The sequence below is a fragment of the Lacerta agilis genome, chromosome Z, assembly GCF_009819535.1.
Source record: "Lacerta agilis isolate rLacAgi1 chromosome Z, rLacAgi1.pri, whole genome shotgun sequence".
Classification (NCBI taxonomy): Eukaryota; Metazoa; Chordata; class Lepidosauria; order Squamata; family Lacertidae; genus Lacerta; species Lacerta agilis.
Window position 1 is genome coordinate 46,727,152 of NC_046331.1, and position 26,252 is coordinate 46,753,403.

At 43.1% G+C, this 26,252-nt stretch overlaps 1 protein-coding gene across 1 annotated transcript in view; it reads right to left on the reverse strand.

Moving 5' to 3' along the window:
* SLC9A6 (solute carrier family 9 member A6) overlaps positions 1-26,252 on the reverse strand; it is a 46,415-nt gene that overhangs the window by 15,472 nt on the left and 4,691 nt on the right. Inside the window, exons 2-11 of the mRNA XM_033137415.1 lie at positions 22,691-22,890; positions 21,988-22,065; positions 17,535-17,611; positions 16,781-16,893; positions 13,578-13,683; positions 12,675-12,816; positions 10,654-10,759; positions 9,666-9,754; positions 8,840-8,953; positions 3,424-3,535 (exon numbers count right to left, since the gene is read on the reverse strand). Of these exons, the coding sequence (XP_032993306.1) occupies positions 3,424-3,535; positions 8,840-8,953; positions 9,666-9,754; positions 10,654-10,759; positions 12,675-12,816; positions 13,578-13,683; positions 16,781-16,893; positions 17,535-17,611; positions 21,988-22,065; positions 22,691-22,890 (1,137 nt within the window). The remainder of the gene's footprint in view (positions 1-3,423; positions 3,536-8,839; positions 8,954-9,665; positions 9,755-10,653; positions 10,760-12,674; positions 12,817-13,577; positions 13,684-16,780; positions 16,894-17,534; positions 17,612-21,987; positions 22,066-22,690; positions 22,891-26,252) is intronic.

The window sequence follows — 26,252 nt, forward strand, 5'->3', positions numbered from 1 at the left end:
ATGTCCAATAGCCTTTGAAACAGCAATGCTGGGTCAATCGTTCTTTCATCATCTCCAGTAATTTTCAGTGCAGCAGAGAACGCTAATGTTTTAACTTTGTCAGAACGCTTACATTTATATGCAAAAACCTCTTGGTCAATAAGTTTAGCTACAATGACCGTACCAACTTCTTGCAATTCATGCACATTAACATTTGCCAAATCTGCAGTTACACCTGTTACAATATTACGCAGACTTGACTCGGGTGTAAATGGCGAGAATGCTTGCAACTTGCTCAATACCGGTTGTGAATCACTTTTGTCTCTAATCAGCCTTGCACTAGATAGTTCCTTGTGTTGTTCACTTGATGAATATGACACATTGGTAAACTCTTGCATAGCTAGATTATACCCTGACGATACAGGCAATGATAAAGACCAAACTGCTCTCTGAATGCCAGTCAATCCACTTCCTTTGGTCAAACCCCCTGTAGTTTTAAGAGAGCGCATCAGACATTGTTCGATTACTAAGTCAGAACCCAATCCTGCCCAGTACCATTCACTTCTGCGTATCACATGAAATCCTTTTTCAAACATTGCAGAAACAGTCGCATTTGTTGTTGGCAACAGAATTATATTATGCAAATATAGGTATGCTGATTTCAAGTAATTATGGTGACCCGCAGCTGCAAAAATGGGTAGACACTGATTTATGGCATCAATATGCATTTTCCATGAACCAGTTCTATCTGCTGTGATGAGTTTTCTAGCAAGATCAACCATATTTTGATACTCAAGCCATAGTTTACTTGTTGCTGAGTTTGCTTTCAGTTTGCTCTTCTTTGCATCCAATGCACAGCTTATGTGTATCATAGTCTGTGAAGAATCCACTTCTTCTATAGTTTTGTTACAGGACACTAGTGAATCATACAGTGCAGAAGCTTCTTTTAAGACCTGGGGGAATTCTGAACGATCTTCAATTATCTGCGACATTATTTCAGCACTTAAGCATGAATCGAGAATCAAATGTCCACGAAAAGCTCTTGATACTGATTTCCCATTTAACATATGCACTACTGTATTTTCCCCATAAATCTCTTCAAGGATTTCTTTAAGGCCCGATCCTGCCATGAGTGTACCAATGGCCCCAAGAAGATTCATGAAAGTATGAAAGGAACCAAGCAATAGAATGATGTCCTTGAGAGCACTACCATCACATGATGAATGAACTATTTGTGATGCTTTCCAAAAGAGTGGCTGATCAAATGTTATGATGGTTGGTATATTGTGCTTAAGAGCTAAATCTCGTAGGTATGTTAAGGTAGACAGGATGCAAGTCATTTCAGTGGGCTTCATATCAATGATAGGTAGAAAAAGTACAGATGATTTCTCAACTTTCTGGTTGTTTTGGTTATTATGTATTAAGTGCATCATTCCAGACCAGCCAGGCATTGGTTGTTCAAAGTTCCTTGACAGTTTCCACAGCAGATCTACTTTGACATTTGTGGGATAGATATCAGGCAATATTTTAAACTTACTGCCTTTGAGAGTACTGGATGCAAATCGATATTCATGAATGTTGATAGATGCAGCAGCTTTTAAGTCACAGCTCAATATATTCTTTCTTGGAATACAATGAGAAAAGGTTTTTGCTGGGGTTATTGCTGCTATCATCCCCATACCATGGAATGTGTTCTCACCATTCAGTGTAAGAATATTGTGATCAATATTGTCTGCAGCTAGAAGAACGTGACTGGTTTCAACATTTTCTAATATATCAACAATTAAAAAACATAGGATACACACAATTAAGTTTAGAAAACTAATCGAAATACAATACAATTGATACAGCAGGTCGGCCATTTTGAAATCACGATTTCACAGTGTTCCTGTCATTTAATTTTGTCTAATTTTTAATATGTTATTCTATACCCAATTTTCATAAAAATGCCATTAATAATGTTTATGTTGCAATTTTGCCCAGGTTCCAGCCTTTTTTTCTGTAGATTGCCCGGACTATAAGTGTTTGAAGGAGTGCCTTCTCCAGTACTACCCAAGCCAGGTTTAGGTAGCTGCAAGAAAGGCCCTGCTGAAGGTTGCCTCGTTGAGCATAGCCCAGTAGGGCTACTATACACAGCAGGGCCTTCTCAGTGGCAGCACCACCTTTGCTATGAAACGCCCTCCCTGTGGAGATCTGGCTCTCTCTCCTTTGGTCTGCATTCAGTCAGCAATTAGAAGCTCATTTGCTCCAGCAGGCCTTCACTATGTAACATAACTGGCCATATAATTGTACTTTAACTGTAAATTTGTCAATCAGGGTAGCTAAAAATCAATGTTGTTGTTTTCTAAAAATAAAAATAAAAAATAGGGTTTTTTATTTAAATAGGATTTTTTAAATTTAAATTGGAATTTTTTAAATTTACCGGTAAATTGGAATTTTTAAATGAAATGCTTTTGGAGGAACAACCTTTCTAAAGATTTTCTCTTTAAGTTGCATTCTAGTACAAAGGCAATTCATCAGGAAATAAGGATTTGTTTTAAGTTTTTCATGTGTGCTAAAACTCAGTCTAAGTTGTTTTTTAAAAAAACCATTTAACTATATCAGTTAACAAACATGGATACATATGCTATCATGTTATTGTTTTAGTTAAATAAATTGTTTAAATTGTTATTAAGGAAATGATTATTTTTCTCCTTCCAATGAAGTACAGCAGAAAGGTTGTTCAAATATAAAGTTAACTTATTAAACCTCACAATAATTTCATAAATATCTGTCTATGTATTTCTAATAGTATAACCAAATCAGTAATTTTTGATATAACTGTAAAAACTACTCTGAAAATTTATTATTCCAAAAATGAAACCTTCATCTGGTTGTCAATATTAAGATTATACCAGCAAGAATGAGTCTTTCTGTAGTGATTTAAATTGATTTGATTTAAATCAAATCCACCCTGTTGTCAATTCTACTTTGCTTTCACATGTTGCTGTTTTTGTATTATTTTTATTTTTGGTTGAGAGGAAGCCTGGGCGGGGAAGAGCAAGAGCAAGTATAAACAAAATAAGCAAAAATGGCTGAATCACTGCAAGAAGCAAAAATGTTGCCCCTAATTTTGCTATTAATACTAAGCATGCATTCAAAACATTTTCATGCGCATTCTCCCAATCATGGTTCTGGACAGCCAGTAATCACGGTATCTTCTTTGCAGACATTTCCTGCTTGCAGGCTTCCTGGAGGCATCTGGCTGGCGTGGGGGCAAGGACTAGATACTCACCTTTGATCATGCAGGACAATCACTGTTGCCCTAAAATCTAAGGCATCTCCAAAGGTTCCATCCTTTGTCTCTTTCTACAAGCAGACTTTGTACAAGGCAGCAAAGTGATTACTTATGAAAATAATCTATGAAGGGATGGATATGGAACACCCCAACAGGTGATTACTCACCAGCAAACATCATCATATGTTGGAAATTTGTCCCGATCTTGTTTCTTCTCCCCAAATTAAGCAGGAATGAGAGAGGGTAAATGTTTGCAGCTCTGCCCAGGAACACAGCCAGCTAGATTTGGGCACACATTAAGGATTTCCCCTTGTTGACAGGCTTGCGAAAATTAGCATGCATCATGCAATAGCTGACACTCAAGTTTACATTTAACCCTAAAAATGGTGGGTTAACATGTTCCTACTGCAGAAGAAAGAGCTTTTATCCCACTGGTGACAAATAACAAATAACCATGCTAAGAAGAAACAAAATAGAAAATTCTTTCCAGTAGCACCTTAGAGACCAACTGAGTTTGTTCTTGGTATGAGCTTTCGTGTGCATGCACACTTCTTCAGTCGTATCTGAAGAAGTGTGCATGCACACAAAAGCTCATACCAAGAACAAACTCAGTTGGTCTCTAAGTTGCTACTGAAAAGAATTTTCTATTTTGTTTCGATTATGGCAGACCAACACGGCTACCCACCTGTAACATGCTAAGAAGGAGAATCAGTGGCCTTCAGAAAGCCACTGTACATCTTGCAATCCCAAACTAGCAATTTTAGAACTGCAAAAAAAAACCCTGACTGCTGAGGAGCAATCTGTTCAGAGACCCCAGCCATAGCACCCAACATTGATTGTACCACTTCTGAGTACGGGAACATAGGAAATTGCCTTTTATGATGATGTTGTTGTTGTTGTTGTTTAGTCGTTTATTCGTGTCCGACTCTTCGTAACCCCACGAACCAGAGCACGCCAGGCACTCCTGTCTTCCACTGCTTCCCGCAGTTTGGTCAAACTAATGTTAGTAGCCCCTTCATGGATCACTGCCTTGTCGTGGCGAAGGGGCTTGTATTACTCAGGGAAGCTATGGACAGGTCAAGATGGACAGGTCATAGTGGAGAGTTTGGACCAAACGTGATCCACCTGGAGGAGGAACTGGCAACCCACTCCAGTATCCCCGCCAAGAAAACTCCATGGACAAAGACAACAGGCATATAAAAGATATGACGCTGGAAGATGAGCCCCTCAGGTCGGAAGGCGTCCAACATGCTACTGAGGAAGAGCGGAGGACAAGTACAAGTAGATCCAGAGCTGATGAAGCGGCTGGGCCAAAGCCGAAAGGACGCTCAGTTGCGGATATGCCTGAAAGCGAAAGGAAAGTCCAATGCTGTAAAGAAAAGTATTGCATAGGAACCTGGAATGTAAGAACCATGAACCTTGGAAAGCTGGATGTGGTAAAAAATGAGATGGCAAGAATAAACATTGACATCCTAGGCATCAGTGAACTAAAATGGACAGGAATGGGCGAATTCAGTTCGGATGACTATCATATCTACTACTGTGGGCAGGAATCCCGTAAAAGAAATGGAGTGGCCCTCATAGTCAACAAAAGAGTGGCAAAAGCTGTACTGGGATGCAATTTCAAAAATGATACAATGATTTCGATACGAATCCAAGGCAGACCTTTTAACATCACAGTAATCCAAGTTTATGCACCAACTACCAGTGCTGAAGAAACTGAAATTGATCAGTTCTATGAAGACTTACAACACCTTATAGAAATGACACCAAAGAAGGATGTTCTTCTCATTATAGGGGATTGGAATGCTAAAGTAGGGAGTCAAGAGATAAAAGGAACAACTGGCAAGTTTGGCCTTGGAGTTCAAAATGAAGCAGGGCAAAGGCTAATAGAGTTCTGTCAAGAGAACAAGCTGGTCATCACAAACACTCTTTTCCAACAACACAAGAGACGACTCTACACATGGACATCACCAGATGGGCAACATCGAAATCAGATTGATTATATTCTCTGCAGCCAAAGATGGAGAAGCTCTATACACTCAGCAAAAACAAGACCTGAAGCTGACTGTGGCTCAGATCATCAGCTTCTTATAGCAAAATTCCAGCTTAAACTGAAGAAAGTAGGAAAAACCACTGGGCCAGTAAGATACAATCTAAATCAAATTCCCTATGAATACACAGTTGAAGTGAAGAACAGGTTTAAGGATTTAGATTTGGTGGATAGAGTGCCTGAAGAACTGTGGATGGAGGCTCGTAACATTATACAGGAGGCAGCAACGAAAACCATCCCAATGAAAAAGAAATGCAAGAAAGCAAAGTGGCTGTCCAATGAGGCCTTACAAATAGCGGGGGAGAGAAGGCAAGCAAAATGCGAGGGAGACTGTGAAAGATACAGGAAATTGAATGCAGATTTCCAAAGAATAGCAAGGAGAGACAAGAGGGCCTTTCTAAACGAGCAATGCAAAGAAATAGAGGAAAAACCAGAGATTTGTTCAAAAAAATTGGAGATATGAAAGGAAGATTTCGTACAAAGATTACCACAATTAAGGACAAAAGTGGAAAGGACCTAACAGAAGCAGAAGACATCAAGAAGAGGTGGCAAGAATACACAGAGGAATTATACCAGAAAGATATGGAGGTCTCATATACCCCAGGTAATGTGGTTGCTGACCTTGAGCCAGACATCCTGGAGAGTGAAGTCAAATGGGCCTTAGAAAGCCTCGCTAACAACAAGGCCAGTGGAAGTGATGATATTCCAGCTGAACTATTTAAAATTTTAAAAGATGATGCTGTTAAGGTGCTACACTCAATATGCCAGCAAGTTTGGAAAACTCAGCAGTGGCCAGAGGATTGGAGAAGATGAGTCTACATCCCAATCCCAAAGAAGGGCAGTGCCAAAGAATGCTCCAACTACTGCACAATTGCACTCATTTCACACGCTAGCATGGTTATGCTTAAAATTCTACAAGGCAGGCTTAAGCAGTATGTGGACCGAGAACTCCCAGAAGTGCAAGCTGGATTTCGAAGGGGCAGAGGAACCAGAGACCAAATTGCAAACATGCGCTGGATTATGGAGAAAGATAGAGAGTTCCAGAAAAACATCTACTTCTGCTTCATTGACTACGCAAAAGCATTTGACTGTGTCGACCACAGCAAACTATGGCAAGTTCTTAAAGAAATGCGAGTGCCGGATCACCTCATCTGTCTCCTGAGAAATCGTTATGTGGGACAAAAAGCTCCAGTTTTAGAACTGGATATGGAACAACTGATTGGTTCAAAATTGGGAAAGGAGTACGACAAGGCTGTATATTGTCTCCCTGCTTATTTAACTTATATGCAGAATTCATCATGCGAAAGGCTGGACTGGATGAATCCCAAACCAGAATTAAGATTGCCGGAAAAAATATCAACAACCTCAGATATGCTGATGATACTACCTTGATGGCAGAAAGTGAGGAGGAATTAAAGAACCTTTTAATGATGGTGAAAGAGGAGAGCACAAAATATGGTCTGAAGCTCAACATCAAAAAAACTAAGATCATGGCCACTGGTCCCATCACCTCCTGGCAAATAGAAGGGGAAGAAATGGAGGCAGTGAGAGATTTCACTTTCTTGGGTTCCATGATCACTGCAGATGGTGACAGCAGTCACGAAATCAGAAGACGCCTGCTTCTTGGGAGAAAAGCAATGACAAACCTAGACAGCATCTTAAAAAGCAAAGACATCACCTTGCCGACAAAGGTCCATATAGTTAAAGCTATGGTTTTCCCAGTAGTACGGAAGTGAGAGCTGGACCATAAAGAAGGCTGATCGCTGAAGAATTGATGCTTTTGAATTATGGTGCTGGAGGAGACTCTTGAGAGTCCCATGGACTGCAAGAAGATCAAACCTATCCATTCTCAAAGAAATCAGCCCTGAGTGCTCACTAGAAGGACAGATCCTGAAGTTGAGGCTCCAGTACTTTGGCCACCTCATGAGAAGAGAAGACTCCCTAGAAAAGACCCTGATGTTGGGAAAGATGGAGGGCACAAGGAGAAGGGGACGACAGAGGATGAGATGGTTGGACAATGTTCTCGAAGCTACTAACATGAGTTTGGCCAAACTGCGAGAGGCAGTGAAGGATAGGCGTGCCTGGCGTGCTCTGGTCCATGGGGTCACGAAGAGTCGGACACGACTGAACGACTGAACAACAACAATGTTAGTAGCTTCGAGAACACTGTCCAACCATCTCATCCTCTATCGCCCCCTTCTCCTTGTGCCCTCCATCTTTCCCAACATCAGGGTCTTTTCCAGAGAGTCTTCTCTTCTCATGAGGTGGCCAAAGTATTGGAGCCTCAGCTTCAGGATCTGTCCTTCCAGTGAGCCCCCACTGCTGATTTTGGGCATTCCTGTCCCACATCAAGTGGCAAAATGGGAGAGCCCCCCCCCTGGCTACCATATCTTACATTCCCCCTAAATGGAGGTCATCTCTACAAAGGACAGACATTTGTGCACCAGAAATCAGAAGTATGTTATCCGTTGGTGAGAGGTTTCTTATGAATACATTCACCATATGCCAAGCACAAACAGCACCTGTCCTAACCACAGATTCAAAGAGGACCAAAACAAGCCCAACAGGTTCCTCTACAGCAGGGGTAGGTACATCTGTGGCCCTCCAGATGTTACTGGATGCCCATCAGCCCCAGGCTGCATGGTCAGTGGCCGGGAAGGGTGGGGGTTAGCGCCCAGCCATGACTGGAGTGCCACAGGTCATTCATCCCTGAATTACAGTGTACACATGTATTCCTACATGGAGATTATCCCTGTATATGATTATCCTCATCCTTGAGCCAACAAGACTCCAGCTGTTCAAAATCAGGGCGAGCTCGAGGCTTCTAGGGGAGACCTTGGGCACAGGGTATCAATGGGCCCCTTTCTCCTTCCCTCCTCAACCCACACTCTTTCCCCACTCTCCCCCCCCCCCCCGTTTTCCTCTCTGCTGCTTTATCTTCTCAAATATTTCCTTCCTTCCTTCCTTCCCCTGTACCTTCCTCTCCTTCCTTTTGCCCACTCTCTCTAGGGCCCTAGCCCTTCTGACCATTAACAAGTTTTTCCTCGTGTTCATCCGAAATCTGCCCTCCATCAACTTAAGGTCACTGGGTAGAGCCTGGCTGGAGCTCAGAAGCGTTTGTCCTTTTCTCCATGGCTGGTGTTTGGAAAGAGCCATGCTGCGCGCCCCTCGCTCGTCTCTTTCCCACTGCCTCCAAACTTTCCTCACAAGCTTTGCCTCTGGAATCTTAAGGTTCAGTCAAAAGTGCTAGAGTTTGTGGACATACGCCTATGAAATGACCTCTAACAACTGCTGCAAAAATGTGCAACACTCAACAGCCGTAAACACGGATCATTTCTTGCTTAAGGTGGAATGATATGATCCCAGGCTGCAGGCCTCTGTCCCCACCACCTCTCTTTCCCTTTCCTTTTCCATTCTGTTATCCTATGCAACTTACGCTGTTGTTATTTATATCTGAGGTTTCTCCCCATTCCATATCTTTTGATTGGGGAGATGGCACAATATTCTACTCTTCTGGAATAAAAGGATACGAAAGCTCCCACTACAAACGTTGGATTAAACACATGATTCTGGAAGGTGAACAGCGTAAGGCCCATGTAGGAGAAGATGAAGTTTTCAGCCAAGAAATTGAGGAGCTCAAACAACTAAAGCAAAAAAACACACACACAAGGGAGAGAGAAGGAATATCAATTATAGCTGTGACACATGACAAGACAGTATAGAAAACACCTGTATGTCCATAAGTGAAATGTCTGGGCAGGGAATTTATTTGGGCACACACTGCATGAGTTTATGATTACTGGCACAATAGTTTATGATCACTGTAAGCCAGGGGTCAGCAAACTTTTTCAGCAGGGGGCCGATCCACTGTCCCTCAGACCTTGGGGGGGCGAACTATATTTTTTTTTGGGGGGGGGGATGAACGAATTCCTATGCCCCACAAATAACCCAGAGATGCATTTTAAATAAAAGCACACATTCTACTCATATAAAAACACACTGATTCCTGGACGGAGAAGGCGATTGGGCCGGATCCGGCCCCGGGACCTTAGTTTGCCTACCCATGCTGTAAGCCATCCTATGCCCAATACACAGCCAACACAACCAAAAAACTAAAAAGAATTGTAGCAATGCATGTTAGAACATAACATAAGTTTTCAAGTATAATTTAAAAAAGAAAAACATTAAAAGGCACCTGTAAGCCCCTCCCCAAACTACTGGATGTCTCGTGTTTTGATGGGTTCATTAAAATGGCTGGTGCGGAAGAGAGAACATTTAAAACATATTAAGGAGAATGACATTGGATGATGAAGGGGCAGCGGGACCCACAGGTCACCACTTGGACAGAGGACTCACCTGTTTAGTTCTGTGCTGGGACTCAGTGGACAAGTTGTTATAAGTATAGTGGGCCTGAGTGATGCCACAAAACAGCACAGCTACAACACCTGGAGGCAGAGAATTATATTAAAACTGGCACAAAGTACATGGAACTGAGATGTGTTTCAATCAGTACTGCAAACATGGGCTTTTCTGTTGGACGGAGCTTCTTTCCCATACAGAATGGCATAGGAACAGTTGACTGGGCAGGTCTGGGCTTGCAGAACCACAGGAACTCAAGAGGCTGTCTTACTTTGAGTCAGATTGTTGGTTTAAGGGGGTAGGGGAAGATACACCTGTTTCACTGCAGGTTTCTGTGCTACACCAAATATGTTAGAAAAAGGAGATATATAATAGTAATGGGAGACTTCAACTCCCCCAATATCTGATAGAACTCAAACTCTGCCAGGAATATACGGTCCAACAAATTCCTCAGTTGCCTCACTGACAACAAGGGGATCATCTATCTGACTATTTAAGAAGAATATTGACAAGCTGGAAGGTGTGCCCGATGAGGAATGGTTGAGGGAGCTGGGTATGTTTAGCCTTGAGGAGACTGAGAGGAGATATGAGAGCCATCTCCAAATATCTTAAGGGCTGTCCCATGGGAGATGGAGCAAGCTTGTTTTCTCCAGCTCTGGAAGGTAGGACTCAAACCAATGGTTTCAAATGACAAGAAAGGAGATTCCGACTAAACATCAGGAAGACCCTTCTGACAGTACGATCTGTTCAACAGCGGAATGGTCTCCCTTGGGATGTGGCGGACTCTCCTTCCTTGGATGTTTTAAAGCAGAGAGATGACCACCTGTCAGGGATGATCTAGCTAAGATTCCTGCATTGCAGGGGGTTGGGCTAGATGACCCTTGGGGTCCCTTCCAACTCTACACAGTTCCGATTCTAAGACTCTGTAGCTGTTACACATCAAGCAATCCAACACACACAGACAAGCAGACAGGCCATAGCTTGCCTGTAAAGCCACAAGCTTCAGCCAATAGAAAGGTGCTCCAAGACATCAGGAAAAACAAGCCTGTTTCCAGCAGCTGGAACTCACGGAGTTTGGTGAATTTGGTGACGTGACAGAGGGGTTAAGGAAAAGACACAGCTGGGCTCCTCGGTGGATGAAAATATTCAGCAGGGAAAAATAGAGCAAGAAGCAAGTAATCTCCCAATTTGATTATTCAGGCCCCAAAGGAGAGTCATATATGCATGTTGATTATTTGCACTGTTACCCTGCTGATTCATTCTTTGCTAGCAGGAAGTATCAGGATATTTTAGAAATAACAACAACAACAAAAAAATCCTCCCCCCTCCCAAACTAATAGTGTAATTTCTGAGTTTGGACCCAACAAGTGGAGTTTGGACCCAATCAAGTGGTTACACCTAAGTCCCATTTCAATACACCAGCTTGATTCAAAATGGCTCCTGGAGTCCAAATATCAACAAAGACCACCACCACCACCTCAAGAACCCTCGTGCTGAGTTTGGTGATGATATCTCAAGAGGAAGCCAAACATATGTCAAGAAATGTGCCAAGTGATGTTCTGGTCTGCCATCTTGATTCATAATGGTGTCCAGTATCCTAATGGTAGTACAAATCCTTTATTCGACCGATAGTCAGAAAGAAGAAAAACATTTCTCAATACAAAATTATAGAACTAAAAACATCAGAGGGATACACAATTAAAAATAAGACAGCACTAGTAAACCTCATACATATAACCCGCATCAAGGCATTCGATTTTACGCTTCCGACACTTGAGCGCCAGGAAGAGGAATTTAGCCACAGATAAGGCTATTTTCCCAGTGGGCTTATTCAGCAGATATGCTACCTGCCTTTCTCTTAATCGAGAGCTAAACTGAGATAAATATGGGGCTATGAGATACTGCCTTAAATCGTTATAAAAGGGACAACTCAGTAGAATGTGTTCTGTGGATTCTACCTCTCCTAAAGCACAATGGCACGTTCTCTGATCATAAGGAACTCCTCTAAATCTTCCCCTCAAAACCGCCGAATCAAGAACGTTCAGTCTGGCTGCAGTGAGAAGTCTGCGGTATTCCACATAGTGGATATCTGCCAGGTAACAGGCTGGTGCAGCCCTATACACCTGCTCCCCCAGAAACATCCCAGGTATCCTAATGGTGACAAAGTCTGCCATCCCCATGTCAGGAACCCTTGTGCTAGGTTTGGCGCGGCGTTTTATCTCAAGAGCCAGCCAAGCCTATGGCCCAAAAATGGGCAGTGTCACACCAAAACCACGTTTGTCTGCCATCTTGATCCAAAATGGTGCCTGGCACCGCAACTTAAACACAGACCCCCATCCCCACCTCAGAAAGCCTTGTGCCAAGTTTGGTGACAATATCACAAAAGGTGACTGAATCTATGACAAAAACACGGGCAAAGTCACATTTCAGTCTGCTATCTTGATTCAAAATGGCACCAAAATTCAAGTTACACAAAAATGGATACAAACAAGTGTTGGCATATGTACTACCCCCCCCCCCCCCCAATATCTATAATAATGGAAACAGAGCTCTTAGTATATGATCTTATCTTCCATTTCAGGATCAGAGGAAGCAAGTCCATTCCTTTTCAAGCAGAATGCCATTTTGTGCTCCCTGTTTCACCTGCAGCACCCAGGCTAGTTTATTAAAGGCTACATCATCATCATCATCATCATCATCATTATTATTATTATTATTATTATTATTATTATTATTATTATTATTATTTCTATACTACCCTATACCCGAAGGTCTCAGGGCGGTTCACATAAAATATCCCAGAGTTTTACATACCATTCTCCTCATTTAGTTATCTGTGGAGTTGTTCCTTTTGCATCTTTCAGCCAAGCTGTTAACGAGCGTTTAGAACTACACCCCCCCTCAAAGTCACACACCCTTGTATTATGCTGAAGAAAAGTGGTTCGAATTTGCAGAGACATCAAGCAGTTAGAAAGCCAAGTAGCACTCATTGAACTTAAAGGATATCAAAGCAGTCACAACCCCAGTAGCGGCTCCCATGGCAAATGATCCGCTGAAGATACCCAGGAAAATCCCAATGGACTTGAACATTGCCGTTAAATCAAAAGTGTGGCTGTTGTCCCCTGCTGGTTGGTAGGCTACAATCGAGCTGGATGGAAACATACACAAAGGTTTCTTAATAGCATACCTTGCTGGGTATCAGATGCATTGCAGGGCAGCTGTGTGCAACAGGGAAGCCCTGCTCGACATCAGGGCAACTGAAGCAACCCACAGCAGAGAACAGCGTCTTAAATATTATGAGCAAGGAAAGTCATGAGAATGCCTGGTTGCCTTTCCAATCAAAGGGGTGCAGGTGAGAATGGGGAATTTGGGTGTCTAGTTTTGACAGAAATATGGGAACCCCGAAGTCATAAGAACACAAGAAGTGCCTGCTGGATCAGGCCAATGTCCCATCTAGTCTCACAGTGGCCAGCCAGATGCCTGTAGGAAATGTGCAGGCTGCCTCCAACTGTGTCCAAAAGCAGCACACCTCTGAATGTCATTTACTGGGGAGCCACAGTGGGTTAACCACACACCCTGACCGTGGGCATCCTGGCGCTATCTGGTCAACCACAATGGGGACCAGGTTGCTGGACTAGATGGACTTTGGCCTGATCCAGCAAGGCTCACCTTATAATGGACACAAACAATGGGTTGCTCCTTTGAAAACAGGCAATGACTTTGGTTTGGAGGTATCGTAGCTTCCCTTTTTACACTGCTTACAGTTACTCCCAATTACAGCTTCCTTGCCAGGACTGTGTGTTCCCAGAGGCACCTACTGCTGGCATGGAGGCTTCCCAGATGACATCCGTAGTGGCTCATGTGAAATGTTGCTTACTTAAACTTTGAGAAAGACAACAGAGAACTTACGAAGACAGGACGATGGCAACTGCATCATTGAGGACACTTTCGCCAAACAGAAGGGCATACAGTTCAACGTCCACCTGAAGCTCGTGGAAAATGGCAAGTACAGTCACTGTCCAAGAAAACAATAAAGGAAAGTTGAAAAAATGAAATTCAAACCAATGGCTCTTGCTAGTATTCTGCATTGTTACCAGCACCTTGAGACAATCATTCTAAATTTCATAAGGGTTTCTTCTGGGCCTTTTTTCATTTCCTGTGTATATCATAACCATTCATCTAAGTAAAGTACTCATCGCTCTTTGTATGAATTATCTCAGACATACTGACAGCAACCCTTCAATGTAGAGATGCCAGTATTGTTTTGTTGTAGATGTGGAGGCTTATTTTATCCCATTTATATCCCAATAGCTCAGGAATACACTGTTCTAGTTTTCCTCCCATTTTACCCTCACAACAATGTGGTGCTATGGATCAGACAAACAGATGGGTAATGCTCCCAGGTCAATCACTTAATTTTATGGCTGTGTTGGAATTTGAACCCAGATTTCTTCAGTTCCAGCCTTGACCATGCTGCGTCCTGGCATTCCAGTAATTTGAACTGGGGGCTTCTAACTCATGCCAGTTCCTAACTCATATACTAGGTTGGCTGTTCTCTATATGGTCTTTCTTTCTCATGAAAAAAGCCACATCTTCCCCCAAAGATGTCTGACTCCTCACATTATAAATCCACTGCAAACATATTTGTTATGTTAGGATTACTTCAGAAGTACAGTTACAGTATGTATGTATGTATGTATGTATGTATGTATGTATGTATATTTATTTTCCAAACTTTTCCCCATTACTTGTACAGGCACTAGTATGAAACACTTGTTCCCAAGCACATGCTCAAGTACATTTTCTTCAGTGATGAAGTACTATATTTTGCCCCCAATTTTTAAAGTTTAAAATTGGGGGTTGTCTTATACACAGAATGTTGCAATTAATTATTTCTTGATTTTGGGCTCAAAAAATAGGGGTTGTCTTATACATGGAAAAATACAGACTTAGGCATCTCAACTTCGTTTATATTACCTAATGAAGCCAAGATGTGCACCCAAATGTGTTTTAGGGATTCAATTTCACTAAAGAGAGCTCACACAGACTGAGGCAAGTCTCAGGTATGTAAAACTTTTCATACAATCTGAGAGAGCTCAAGTGCTCTTTGTTACCAATAACAGCCCCCCCCCAATCCCATTTGTTATCAATCAATAAAAAAGCAGGGGCAGGGAAGAAAACCGAATCCTTTGGACTGTCTGGCTTACAAGTAGCGCCTGCCCTAAGCCTAGCTCAAGACGTTCCATTCAGTCTCATGGAGGTGGAAATGCAAGTCTTGTGTTTACATAATAAACAGAAAATTCTGGTTTCCTTCTGGTTTCTTGGTTCCCCCTTTTTAACTTTGGTAACAGGAAAAGCATGGGACATCACAGGAATTCCATCCCTCATGACAATACACATCATCAAGAAAGGTTCTGCAAATAGGAGCTATGTTATTGTAACACCTTTATACAAATCTACGTTGTGGAACTCTGTGTGTGGTTCTGGTGAAGGAGAAGGCAGAGCTGGAAAAGTTTCTGAAAAGGGCAACTGAAATGCTCAGGGGATAGCAGCCATTTTCCCTATGAGGAAAATGGACCTTTCTCACTTAGACATGATAAAGGACTATGCAATTCTGTGTGGGGAAAGTGGGTAATTTTTTCTTCCCCCTCTCCTATAGGGCTAGAATCCAAGGTCATCCAATGAAGTGGAATGGTGGACTATTCAAGGCAAGACAAAAAAGAGCAAGCACTTCTTTCACAGGTTTGACAATAGAATTTGTTGCCACATTATGTGCTGGTGGCCAGGAACTTTAAAAGGAGATTAGACAAATTTATGGATGTCTGGTCTACTAAGCACTGCCTCTAGGAGCAGAACACAACTGGAACTGCCAGTTGCCATGGAAACACAAGCTGGAGGGGACCAAGGCCCTGATGCCCTGGTGGGCTTGCTAGAGGAAACATCTGGCCGGCCACTGCAAGAAAGAGGGTACTTCAGTACATGGGCTGCCTTGGGTCTGATCCAGCTGCGCTTTTCTTGTGTTCTTATGCCTGCCAATTCTCAACATAAAAAAACTATCTCCACTCTTAGATAATAAGAAAGGATTTGGATACTCCATATCTAGATTTCAAAGAGAAATTGTAGATGATAATAATAATAAACTCTTAAAGAAAATGTACAATTTATTGTTAGAAGGGGAGACTAAAGGTGAAGAGGTCAAATCTGTAATGATTAAATGGGCACAATATACAAATGGAAAATTGAGAAAAATTATGGAAAGTAAATTTAAAATTTACTGACTGTACTGTATATTGTTAAAAGAGAATTATATGAAAATGATGTATTGATGGTATATCACACCTGTGAAAATGGCAAAAATGTATAGAACATGCTCTAATAAGTGCTGGAAATGTAAAGAAAACGAAGGTGCATTTTTTCATATGTGGTGGAATTGTAAAATAATTAAAAATTACTGGAAAGGGATTTATAATGAAATTTTAAAAAGTTTAAGTTAACTTTTGTTGGGAGACCAGAAGCTTTTTTATTATGTATTTCAGGCAAAGATCTGCCAAAAGGTAAGAAGAATTTATTTATGTATAACACAACAGCAACTAGGATTTTGCTAGCTCAAGGATGGAAAAATGATGAAATACCTACGAAAAAACAATGGCAAGAAAAACTGATGGAATATGCTGATGGAACAATGGCAAGAAAAACTGATGGACAATAGAGACTTTTAAAATGACTGGGAAACTTTTATGTTATATCTACAGAAACAATGTAAGGAAATGAATTCACTTGCAGGGTTTCATTAAACACGTACAATTAGCAAAACGAAAAGCAAAAATATAAAAATGAGGTTAAAATGTTAAGAACAAAATAAATAATAAGGAGAAATGAATGTGTAAGAAACCAGGAAGGGAAGTTGGGGGAAGTCGTGGGGAGGGGGTAATCGAGAATTTGTTTTGTGTTTATATTGTTAGTTGTGATTATGTTAAAAAAGATGTAAAATTTAAAAAAATCATAAAAACTATCTCCACTCTTGTAGCAGACAGAAAAACCCAAGAACAAAAAGTGAGCTGGGATCCAAGGAATATCTTCTGTGGAACACCTGGCCCAAGTCTGCAACACACCTGGGTCAGTAGCAGAGGCAATGGCACCGAACAAGAGGCAGTCAGTAAAGTAGAAATCTCCTCCAAGCTGTCCCATCACCTTCATCAGAGAAACACAGCCATACATGATGGACCTGGTGATTCAACAGGAACATGGACAGGTAACATTTTCTCATTTCTCATTTAATTTGTATACTGCCTTCCAACATTGCTATAGACAAGGCAGCATAAAGGCCACACATCCTACATCAATACAGTCCAATATAAATAAGTCATAACAAAAATATGACTATTAAAATAAACTTAAATAAAGTGAGGTAATATTCAATATTTTGCTTCTGATATGACATGATAAAATCTACTCTCAACATCAGCAAATTGTAATTGTACAGTAAATCATTCCCAACAATTACAATTCATTACTAGACTATGATTAATGAAAATAACAGTAAAGTCACAATACAAAAAAATACCACAGCCCATGTAAAAATAGATAACTGAGCAGCAAAGTCACATAGCTTGTAACATTACAAAATGCAGGTCCAGGGCAGGATGAATGAATATTAATGTGATAATCTCCTCAAGTACAATAACAACACTGATTTTAAACTGAACATTTAGCCCCTTCAGATTCCTAAGCTTAATAACAAAAAAGCATAGAGAAATAAGAATGCTTTCTACATCTGATGTATACTAAACAGAATTCCTATACCCATCATGACCCACTCTCCTTCCATTTTCAAGTAGTCTAGAGAGGAACAGAGCAAACACTCACCCTATCACAAAGCAGGAAATGGCCGTTCCAAGGAAAGCGTATGCCAAGATGGATCCCAGGTTTCGAAAGAAATGCCGCTAAGAGGCAAGGAAGAGAGTTTTCCATTCAATTAAGCTGCTTCAGAGCCGATGGTCAAATACTTGTTCAAGTGGATTCCCGATTACATGTTCCAAAATGCGTACTCTGCATTAGCTCAGGCCATGCACCCCCAAGTAGAGAAATACTGTGTTTCCCCGAAAATAAGACACTGTCTTATATTTATTTTTCCTCATGAAGACACACTATGGCTTATTTTCAGGGGATGTCTTATTTTTTAGTCAGTTGCTGTCCGTCTTTCCTAACCGCTCCGCGTCGGTACGCTGCATAGCCACACCTATCGCTATATTTTCGGGGTATGGCTTGTATCGCACAAATGCTTAGAAATCCTGCTACGGCTTATTTTATGGGTATGTCTTATTTTCAGGGAAACACAGTAAAATAAGAGGGTGGCACATGCTTGGGAGATGCAGTGGGTCCCCAGCTCTTACAGAGTCCGGCTGTAATCTTTAGTTTTACAACCCACTTGCTTATAGTTTAGCCAGCGGCACTACCATTACTTCTGGGTTTCCCCCAATACAGTGCTTGGGGCAAAGAATAAACAAGTACCGGCGATGAGAGAAGACTGGGGGGCACACTGCTTGGTCAGAAGCAGGTGATTTCACAAAGACAAGGGATTTATGCTGTCTAGAAAAGTCATACGCTCTGTGGCTCCTTCTTCAAGTAAATTATACTCTTACAACAATCACTACCACACTGAGAATCAGGGTAGAAGGTGACATATGTGAAGCCTTGGATTACAAAGGATAGCCTTTGATAATGTTCAGATGGAAATAATTTTCCTTGACACGCAGGCACTGGCCTGGTGTGGGTTGTTTACGTTGCTGTTGGAAGTGAAACCGGCACCCACTAGGGTAATTTCCCCTCCTTCTCTCAGAATACTGGAAGTTGAGGCCACCCAATTAAACTGGCATGAAGTCCAGAAACAGAGGGAGAAATAAATAAAGCACTTATTCACACCATGCATAACTAATTTATGCAACTCATTACCAAAGGTGTGTTGGAGGCCATGAGTTTAGATGGTTTTTTAACAAGGGTTAGAAAGCTTGGTGGAGGATGGGCATATCAAAAGCTAATAGCTTATAACAGCTGAACCTCCAGAGGCAAAACCCTCTGCACAGCTGAGAGAAAACAAGGGAAAGCCACTGCCTCCAGGCTCTGCCCAAGAGCATCTCAGAGACATCTGGCTGCCACCATCAGGAACAGAACGCTGGAGCCCTGGTCACATGCAGCAAAGCAAGCCTTCCATTCTAAGACGACCGCAGTGATTTTAACTGACAGAAGAAAGGTTCATAGCTCAGTGGGAGAGCACCCACTTTACATGCAGAAGGACCCAGCATCACCAGCTATGGGGCTAGATGCAAAAGCTTCTTCTTTGTTGTGGCCATGCCAGAAGAGGGAAGCAGAAAGGAGGGGCACAAGGCTCACCCAGGCCAATTGCTGCCACAATAAATAATCCCAACAGGCAGATGCCAACTGTGTGTGCATGTCTTTAATGTAAGTATTACTACACAGAACAAACAGCCACAACTAATGACCAAACAGTTATTCATTTACATAATCTTAAAGGTTTCACATGACAACAGTTTATCATCTGATGGGGGGGGGGGGACTCCTAAGGAAGCTGGAACTTTCAGCCAAGCATTTCAGAGTGAAAGTATGCCCAACCTCTGCTTTTTCTAATATGTTTCATTGAGAGCAGGTTCTCCAGAGATTGCTGTCGGCCAGACATGAGAGGCAAAAGAGCCTTGCAATGAATTCAGAATTTGGAAGCTTCCAACAGTTCCAAAATCTTGTTCTGAGTTCAACAGCTGTCTGAACAATTGCTTAAAACAAAGAGTTCAAAAGATGCACAAGATTGCTCCACTGGACTCCCATGTCAACCAAGTTGGAATGATTATCACCCATATAAAAACAAAAAACCCACCCCCGAGAAGGGGAACCTGTGGCCCCCAAAACATTGCTGCATTTCAACATCCATCAACCCCAGCCAGCAAGGCCCTGATCAGGGATGGGGGGGGGGGAGTTGTGATTTAGATGGAGGTTCACTGCCCACAACATAACACATTCTAAACGGCATAGGAAGCCTATACAAATACAAAAACTCCTTGCAGCAGAAATTATCCCACATGAGTGCCATGGCAAAATGATAATGATAATCGATTTTAGGAAGCATCCTCCCATCTCGCTGCCACTTTCCATTCTCGGTAACATGGTTGTAGTGGTAGAGTCCTTTAAGTTCCTGGGCTCTATAATTTCTCAAAATTGGTCAGGCAACATCAATATTATTATTTAAAAGGCCCACCAGAGGTTGTATTTCTTGCAACAACTAAGACAATTTAATTTGCCCCAAGAATTGTTGATCCAATTTTACAGAGGTACCATTGAAACTGTTCTCTGTAATTCTGTTACTGCTGGGTAAGAAGAGGCTCCAACGAGCAGTAAGAATTGCAGAGAGGGTAATTGGTGCTAGTTTGCCTCCAATAGAGACACTTTATGCTGCTCGAGCCAGGAAGAGAACAGAGAGAATTGTCGCAGACCCTTCGCATCCTGGTCATTACCTGTTTGAATTACTTCCATCCGGACGTCGTTACGGGACTTTATACACAAAAACGTCTAGGCACAGGAATAGTTTTTCCCCTTGTGCCATCAAACTGTTGAATTTGTAGTTGTGTGCGGAAGGGAGGTCAGTTGGTAGTATGGGGTTCCTTTGTTGTGCTGTTGTAGTGTGAGCGGAATAGTGTTTGTATGAGGTACGTTTTCTTTACATTGCAATGTAGCCGAAGCAAAATTCCAAGTATGATTGATATTTGGCCAATAGAAATTATTCTTATTCTTATGGCAGGTTGCACAAGTTGGCACGGATGGCATAAGAAGACAGGGTGTTGTGCTGCTGCTCCTCTCCTTCTCCCCTTCACTTTTTTAATTCTTCTGAAGCATCACTTAAAAGTTTAAAATAACTTCGAAAGTTAAATAGGGTTGCCATAGTTCAAAAAGTCAACATCTGGACACAAAGGTTGTTGAGCTTTTTTAGGTTTGAACAAAGTGGTTGAGATTTTAGCAAAATCTCAAAGATAACTGATAGGTTTTTGAGCTATTCTGAGGGAAATTTGCAAAATTATAGACTTCCAAATTCCGGACTTGTGGCAACATTTCTGCGATAGAATGTCTGGCCATTCCAGAAAAGTGATGGCAGCACAGGCTCCATCCTCCTGGGCCACTTCTCCTGCACCACCTTACTCTGAGGAAGGCCCCCTTGTTGCTCTCAGGGCCAAGCAGAGGGGAGGGTCCAAGACATTAAAAGTACGGCAAGGGGGAGAGGCAGCAAGTGGGGGCAGGAGGTGTGCTAATTTGCTTGTTTTGCTCAATAAGTGGGCTAGGCCTGCAAATAGTTGTAATAACTCTACAGCTTTTTAAAAAGAAGCTTTGTGACCTGCCTCTTTCTTTTGTGCCTTTTTTCCTTTCAGTTTCTGTACAAAATCTCAGAACCAATTAGGACTGCACTAACACATTAATGGGACGCGGGTGGCGCTGTGGTCTAAACCACAGAGCCTAGGGCTTGCCGATCAGAAGGTCAGTAGTTTGAATCCCCACAACGGGGTGAGCTTCCATTGTTCGGTCCCTGCTCTTGCCCACCTAGCAGTTTGAAAGCATGTCAAAGTGCAAGTAGATAAATAGGGACCCTCCCCAACCCGCCCCCGCGCGGGCGGGCACTCGCGCGGGCAGGCGGGCTACAAGCCGGCCGCCCTCGCCTCCCGGAGCCCCAGCTGGAGCGGCGCGGGGCTTTGCACGCCCTTCCAGCACTCCAGCTGGGGCTCCAGGAGGCGAGGGCGACTGGCTTGCAGCCCGCCCACCCGCCTGCCGGTGCGCGAGCGCCAGCCCGCCCGCTCCAACGCCACGCCCCTCATCCCCCGCTCGCCCACCCCCCCTCCCGAGGGGCGGCCAGCGTGGGAGGGAGGCGGGCGGAGAGGCGGCAGGGGCACAGGGGGCGCGCCAGAGGGATCTTTGAACCAGGGCGCCGGATAGGCTTAAGACGGCCCTGTAAATGGCATTTCCGTGCGCTGCTCTGGTTCGCCAGAAGCGGCTTAGTCATGCTGGCCACATGACCCGGAAGCTGTCTGCGGACAAACGGCGGCTCCCTTGGCCTACAGAGCGAGATGAGTGTGCAATCCCAGAGTCGTTCGCGACTGGACCTAACGGTCGGGGTACCTTTACCTTTAACACATTAATGCTGAGATGGACAACATTGTTACCTGAGCCTAAAGGATAAAGCAGAATTCACATCTGACAAAGGTGTAAAAGCACCAGAATTTATTTCAACTTTTTAAAGCATCGGTTTAAACAAGGAAGGACATACCCTTTTCAAACTGTATCCTGCATAAAATATAATTGGAGGGAGCAAGATGTTGAAGAATACTTCTGGATCGAATGTCACCTGTAGAATTTTTTTTTTAAAAAAAGAACAAACAAAAATCCAGGTAAGGAAAGTTTTACGTAAGACTGTATATAAAGCTTAATTAAGTGCACTTTAAATCAAGAATAAAAACGTTAGCAAACACAACTGCTTCAGGGAGCCAAATGTTTTGCTTTTACAACCTGGGAACAATGGATAATTTCACAAGAAAAAGCTCTATTAATCTAAACAGGAACATCCTTCACCATACCTGGAACTGGAAAGTTTTAGGTAATGCAGAAATGTGATTTGTGTGTACAGGGAGGAAAAAAAGAGAAGGCTCCATTCTGGAGGCTCTACCTAAGGAATTTAAGATGAAATAGATAGTGCTATTAGTTAATTACCTTGGAGTGCATGAGGGTGGGCAAACAAAGATAGGAAAGGAATTCAGGGCACATGAACAGGTTTCCATAACAGCACACAGAAGGACCAGTGGGATGATGGAGGAGGAGGAGGAGGAGGAGGAGATACATGAGAAAGCCTACCAAATTAGGTTTCTTGCTTGCTTCAGGACCCACTGGCCCCGGAAAGCCAGAGTTGGAACTGAGAAACCCTTTCTAGGGTGGAGGGGCAAAGAAGAGAAGGGAGAAAACGGAAACCAGCTTACCTTTCTGAGCATCTCATTGTCCTGAACGTTATTAGGTTCGTGGGAACTGATCTCCCCTTTGAGGGTATACTCATAGAACTTTCCACTGAGGTTTACTAACAGAGTTGCAGGGCTGGTCTGCACTGGGCAGCTTAAAGTCACGTTGTTGATATCACTGGGAATGTGGATGCCGTAGCGAAGGACGACCCCCACCAGGACACCTGTGAAGAGTAAATTCAGTGCTCTTTCAGTGTCTGCACGGTTGTCTTCTGCCAATGGTTTTATTCTGCTGCTGTGGTTGTATTTTGTTTTAGATCAAACTGCACCAGCCAGGCACCCTCCAGATATTTTGGACGACCACTGCCCTCAGCCCCAGAAAGCAAGATCATGCTGGCCAGGGCTAGTGAGTGTTGTTTTGGACTGATGGGAGAAGTTTTGATCAGAAGGGTGCTAGGCTCACAAAGTCCATTTTAGATTTTTGTGTTTCATGTTCTATATTTATAGTTTAGTGTCTTCCTTTTAACCTGCAAGCTACCGGGAGAATTCCTGTTAGTGGGCTGTATATAAATACTGTAAATAAATAAAATAAAAGGAAGCGCTGAATGTGAAGAACTACAGCCACTGCCAAGAGATTTTTAAGGCTTGGGGCTACAAGATCTCAGGATGTAACACTTTGTTTGCCACATTTGTAAAGTGCACAAGTGAAACTGTGATGTATGCATAGCGGCACCTTGGGTTACAGATGCTTCAGGTTACAGACTCCGCTAACCCAGAAATAGTACCTCGGGTTAAGAACTTTCCTTCAGGATGAGAACAGAAATTTCACAATGGTGGTGCGGTGGCAGCAGGAGGCCCCATTAGCTAAAGTGGTACCTCAGGTTAAGAATAGTGTCAGGTTAAGAACAGACCTCCGGAACGAATTAAGTTCTTAACCAGAGGTACCACTTTAGCTAATGGGGCCTCCCACTGCTGCCGTGCAAGTACAGACAACAAGGAACTTGGGACTGTCTGTAGTTCCAAGGCACTAAATTACTATAAGGACTCATAAAAATAATGAGAGAAACACTTGGACAAACCCTTCATGCTCACATGACACACGCTCATGATGCTAATAGGTACTATCTTGCATAACAGATTGACTAAAGGGAGCAGGAGGGGAGAGGAGAGAGGAAGGCTGAGCAACAGCGGAGTAGCCTGGGAGCAAAGAAGTGGCTAGAGTCCCCTGGCAGAGAAGGGGCAGCGTATCTGGGGTTTGGTGCTACAAAAAGCATCCTAAGGCATTGGAAGAAATATTAACAACCTCAGATATGCTGATGATACTAACAACCTCAGATATGCTGATGATACAACCTTGATGGCAGAAAGTAAGGGGGAATTAAAGAATCTTTTAATGAGGGTGAAAGATGAGAGCGCAAAATATGGTCGGAAGCTCAACATCAAAAAAACTAAGATCATGGCCACTGGTCCCATCACAAGGGAAGAAATGGAGGCAGTGAGAGATTTTACTTTCTTGGGTTCCATGATCACTGCAGATGGGGACAGCAGTCACAAAATTAGAAGACGCCTGCTTCTTGGGAGGAAAGCAATGACAAACCTAGACAGCATCTTAAAAAGCAGAGACATCACCTTGCCGACGAAGGTCCGTATAGTTAAAGCTATAGTTTTCCCAGTAGTAATGTACGGAAGTGAGAGCTGGACCATAAAGAAGGCTGATCGCCGAAGAATTGATGCTTTTGAATTATGGTGCTGGAGGAGACTCTTGAGAGTCCCATGGACTGCAAGAAGATCAAACCTATCCATTCTGAAGGAAATCAGCCCTTGATGCTCGCTGGAAGGACAGATTCTGAAGTTGAGGCTCCAATCCTTTGGCCACCTCATGAGAAGAGAAGACTCCCTGGAAAAGACCCTGATGCTGACAGAGATAGAGGGCACAAGGAGAAGGGGACGACAGAGGATGAGATGGTTGGACAGTGTTCTCGAAGCTACCAATATGAGTCTGACCAAACTGCGGGAGGCAGTGGGAGACAGGACTGCCTGGCGTGCTCTGGTCCAGGGGGTCACGAAGAGTCGGACACGAATAAACAACACAACAACAACAACAACAACAACAACAACAACAACAACAACAACAACGGCATTGGCCAGGACGGGCTAGCTTGCTAAAAGAAGGCTGCACTCAGTTAGCCTGCCTGCCTGCCTCCCAGGAAGGAAGGGCCATAGCTCAGAAGCAAAAGCGTACACATTGCATGTGAGAGGTCCTTGGTTCAATCCCCAGCATCTCCACATCCCTGCCTGAACCGATGCTGCCCACCAGTAGGGGCAGAAAATACTGAACTATGTGGGCACAGCAACCTTTTCATTGTGCATGTCTGGCACCTCCTTCCAGATCAGCCTCTTCATTGCTTCTCAGGTGTTAATGTTCCCTACAAAGCAGAATTCCATTTGATAGTGCTGATCTTCTGGAAAGCGCCCCCTCCCCCCCCCAAACCCTGCAATCTGAATTGATGGGTTTGGAACTCAGAGGCTTCTTAAAAGCTCAGCCAAGGAAATTTCCAAGACACTGTCACCTATCTCTTTGCTTTACAGTGGTACCTAGGTTCTCAAACGCCTTGGTACTCAAACAACTTGGAACCCAAACACTGCAAACTCGGTAGGAAGTGTTCTGGCTTGCAAACTTTTTTCAGAAGCAAAACATGATCCGTTTTGAGTGCTACGCTTCCATTTTGAGTGTTATTTTTCTGGTTTGAGTGTTAAAGGTAAAGGTAAAGGGAACCCTGACCGTTAGGTCCAGTTGCGGACGACTCTGCGGTTGCGGCGCTCATCTTGCTTTACTGGCCGAGGGAGCCGGCGTACAGCTTCTGAGTCATGTGGCCAGCATGACTAAGCCACTTCTGACGAACGAGAGCAGCACACGGAAACGCTGTTTACCTTCCCAACGGAGCGGTACCTACCGGTATTTATCTACTTGCACTTTTTGGCATGCTTTTGAACTGCTAGGTTGGCAGGAGCTGGGACTGAACAACGGGAGCTCACCCCATCGTGGGGATTCGAACCACCGACCTTCGGATCGGCAAGCCCCTAGGCTCTGTGGTTTAACCCACAGCACCACCCACATCCCTTGGTTTGAGTGTTATGCTTCCGATTTGAGCGCCACACTTCTAATTTGAGTGCCACACTTTCGTTTTGAGCGTTACACTGAGGTCTGTCTGTTTTTGCTATTCATTTGTGTTTTTCTGGCTCTTTTTTTGGTTTTTGTTACTGTGTGGAACCCAGTTCAGCTACTGATTGATTGACTGTGTGACTGCAGTACATCATTTATTGCTTTCATTTTATGGATCCATGGTCTCATTAGATAGTAAAATTCATATTAAAATTGCTGTTTTAGGGGTTGTTTTTAAAAGTCGGGAACGAATTAATCCGTTTTGCATTACTTTCTCTGGGAAAGTGCGCCTTGGTTTTAGAACACTTTGGTTTTGGAACAGACTTCCAGAACAGATTAAGTTTGAGAACCAAGGTACCGCTGTACTCTGTACCCTGAGCACATGGGTAAAACCCTTGCCCATATGATAGAGAATGGAACAGG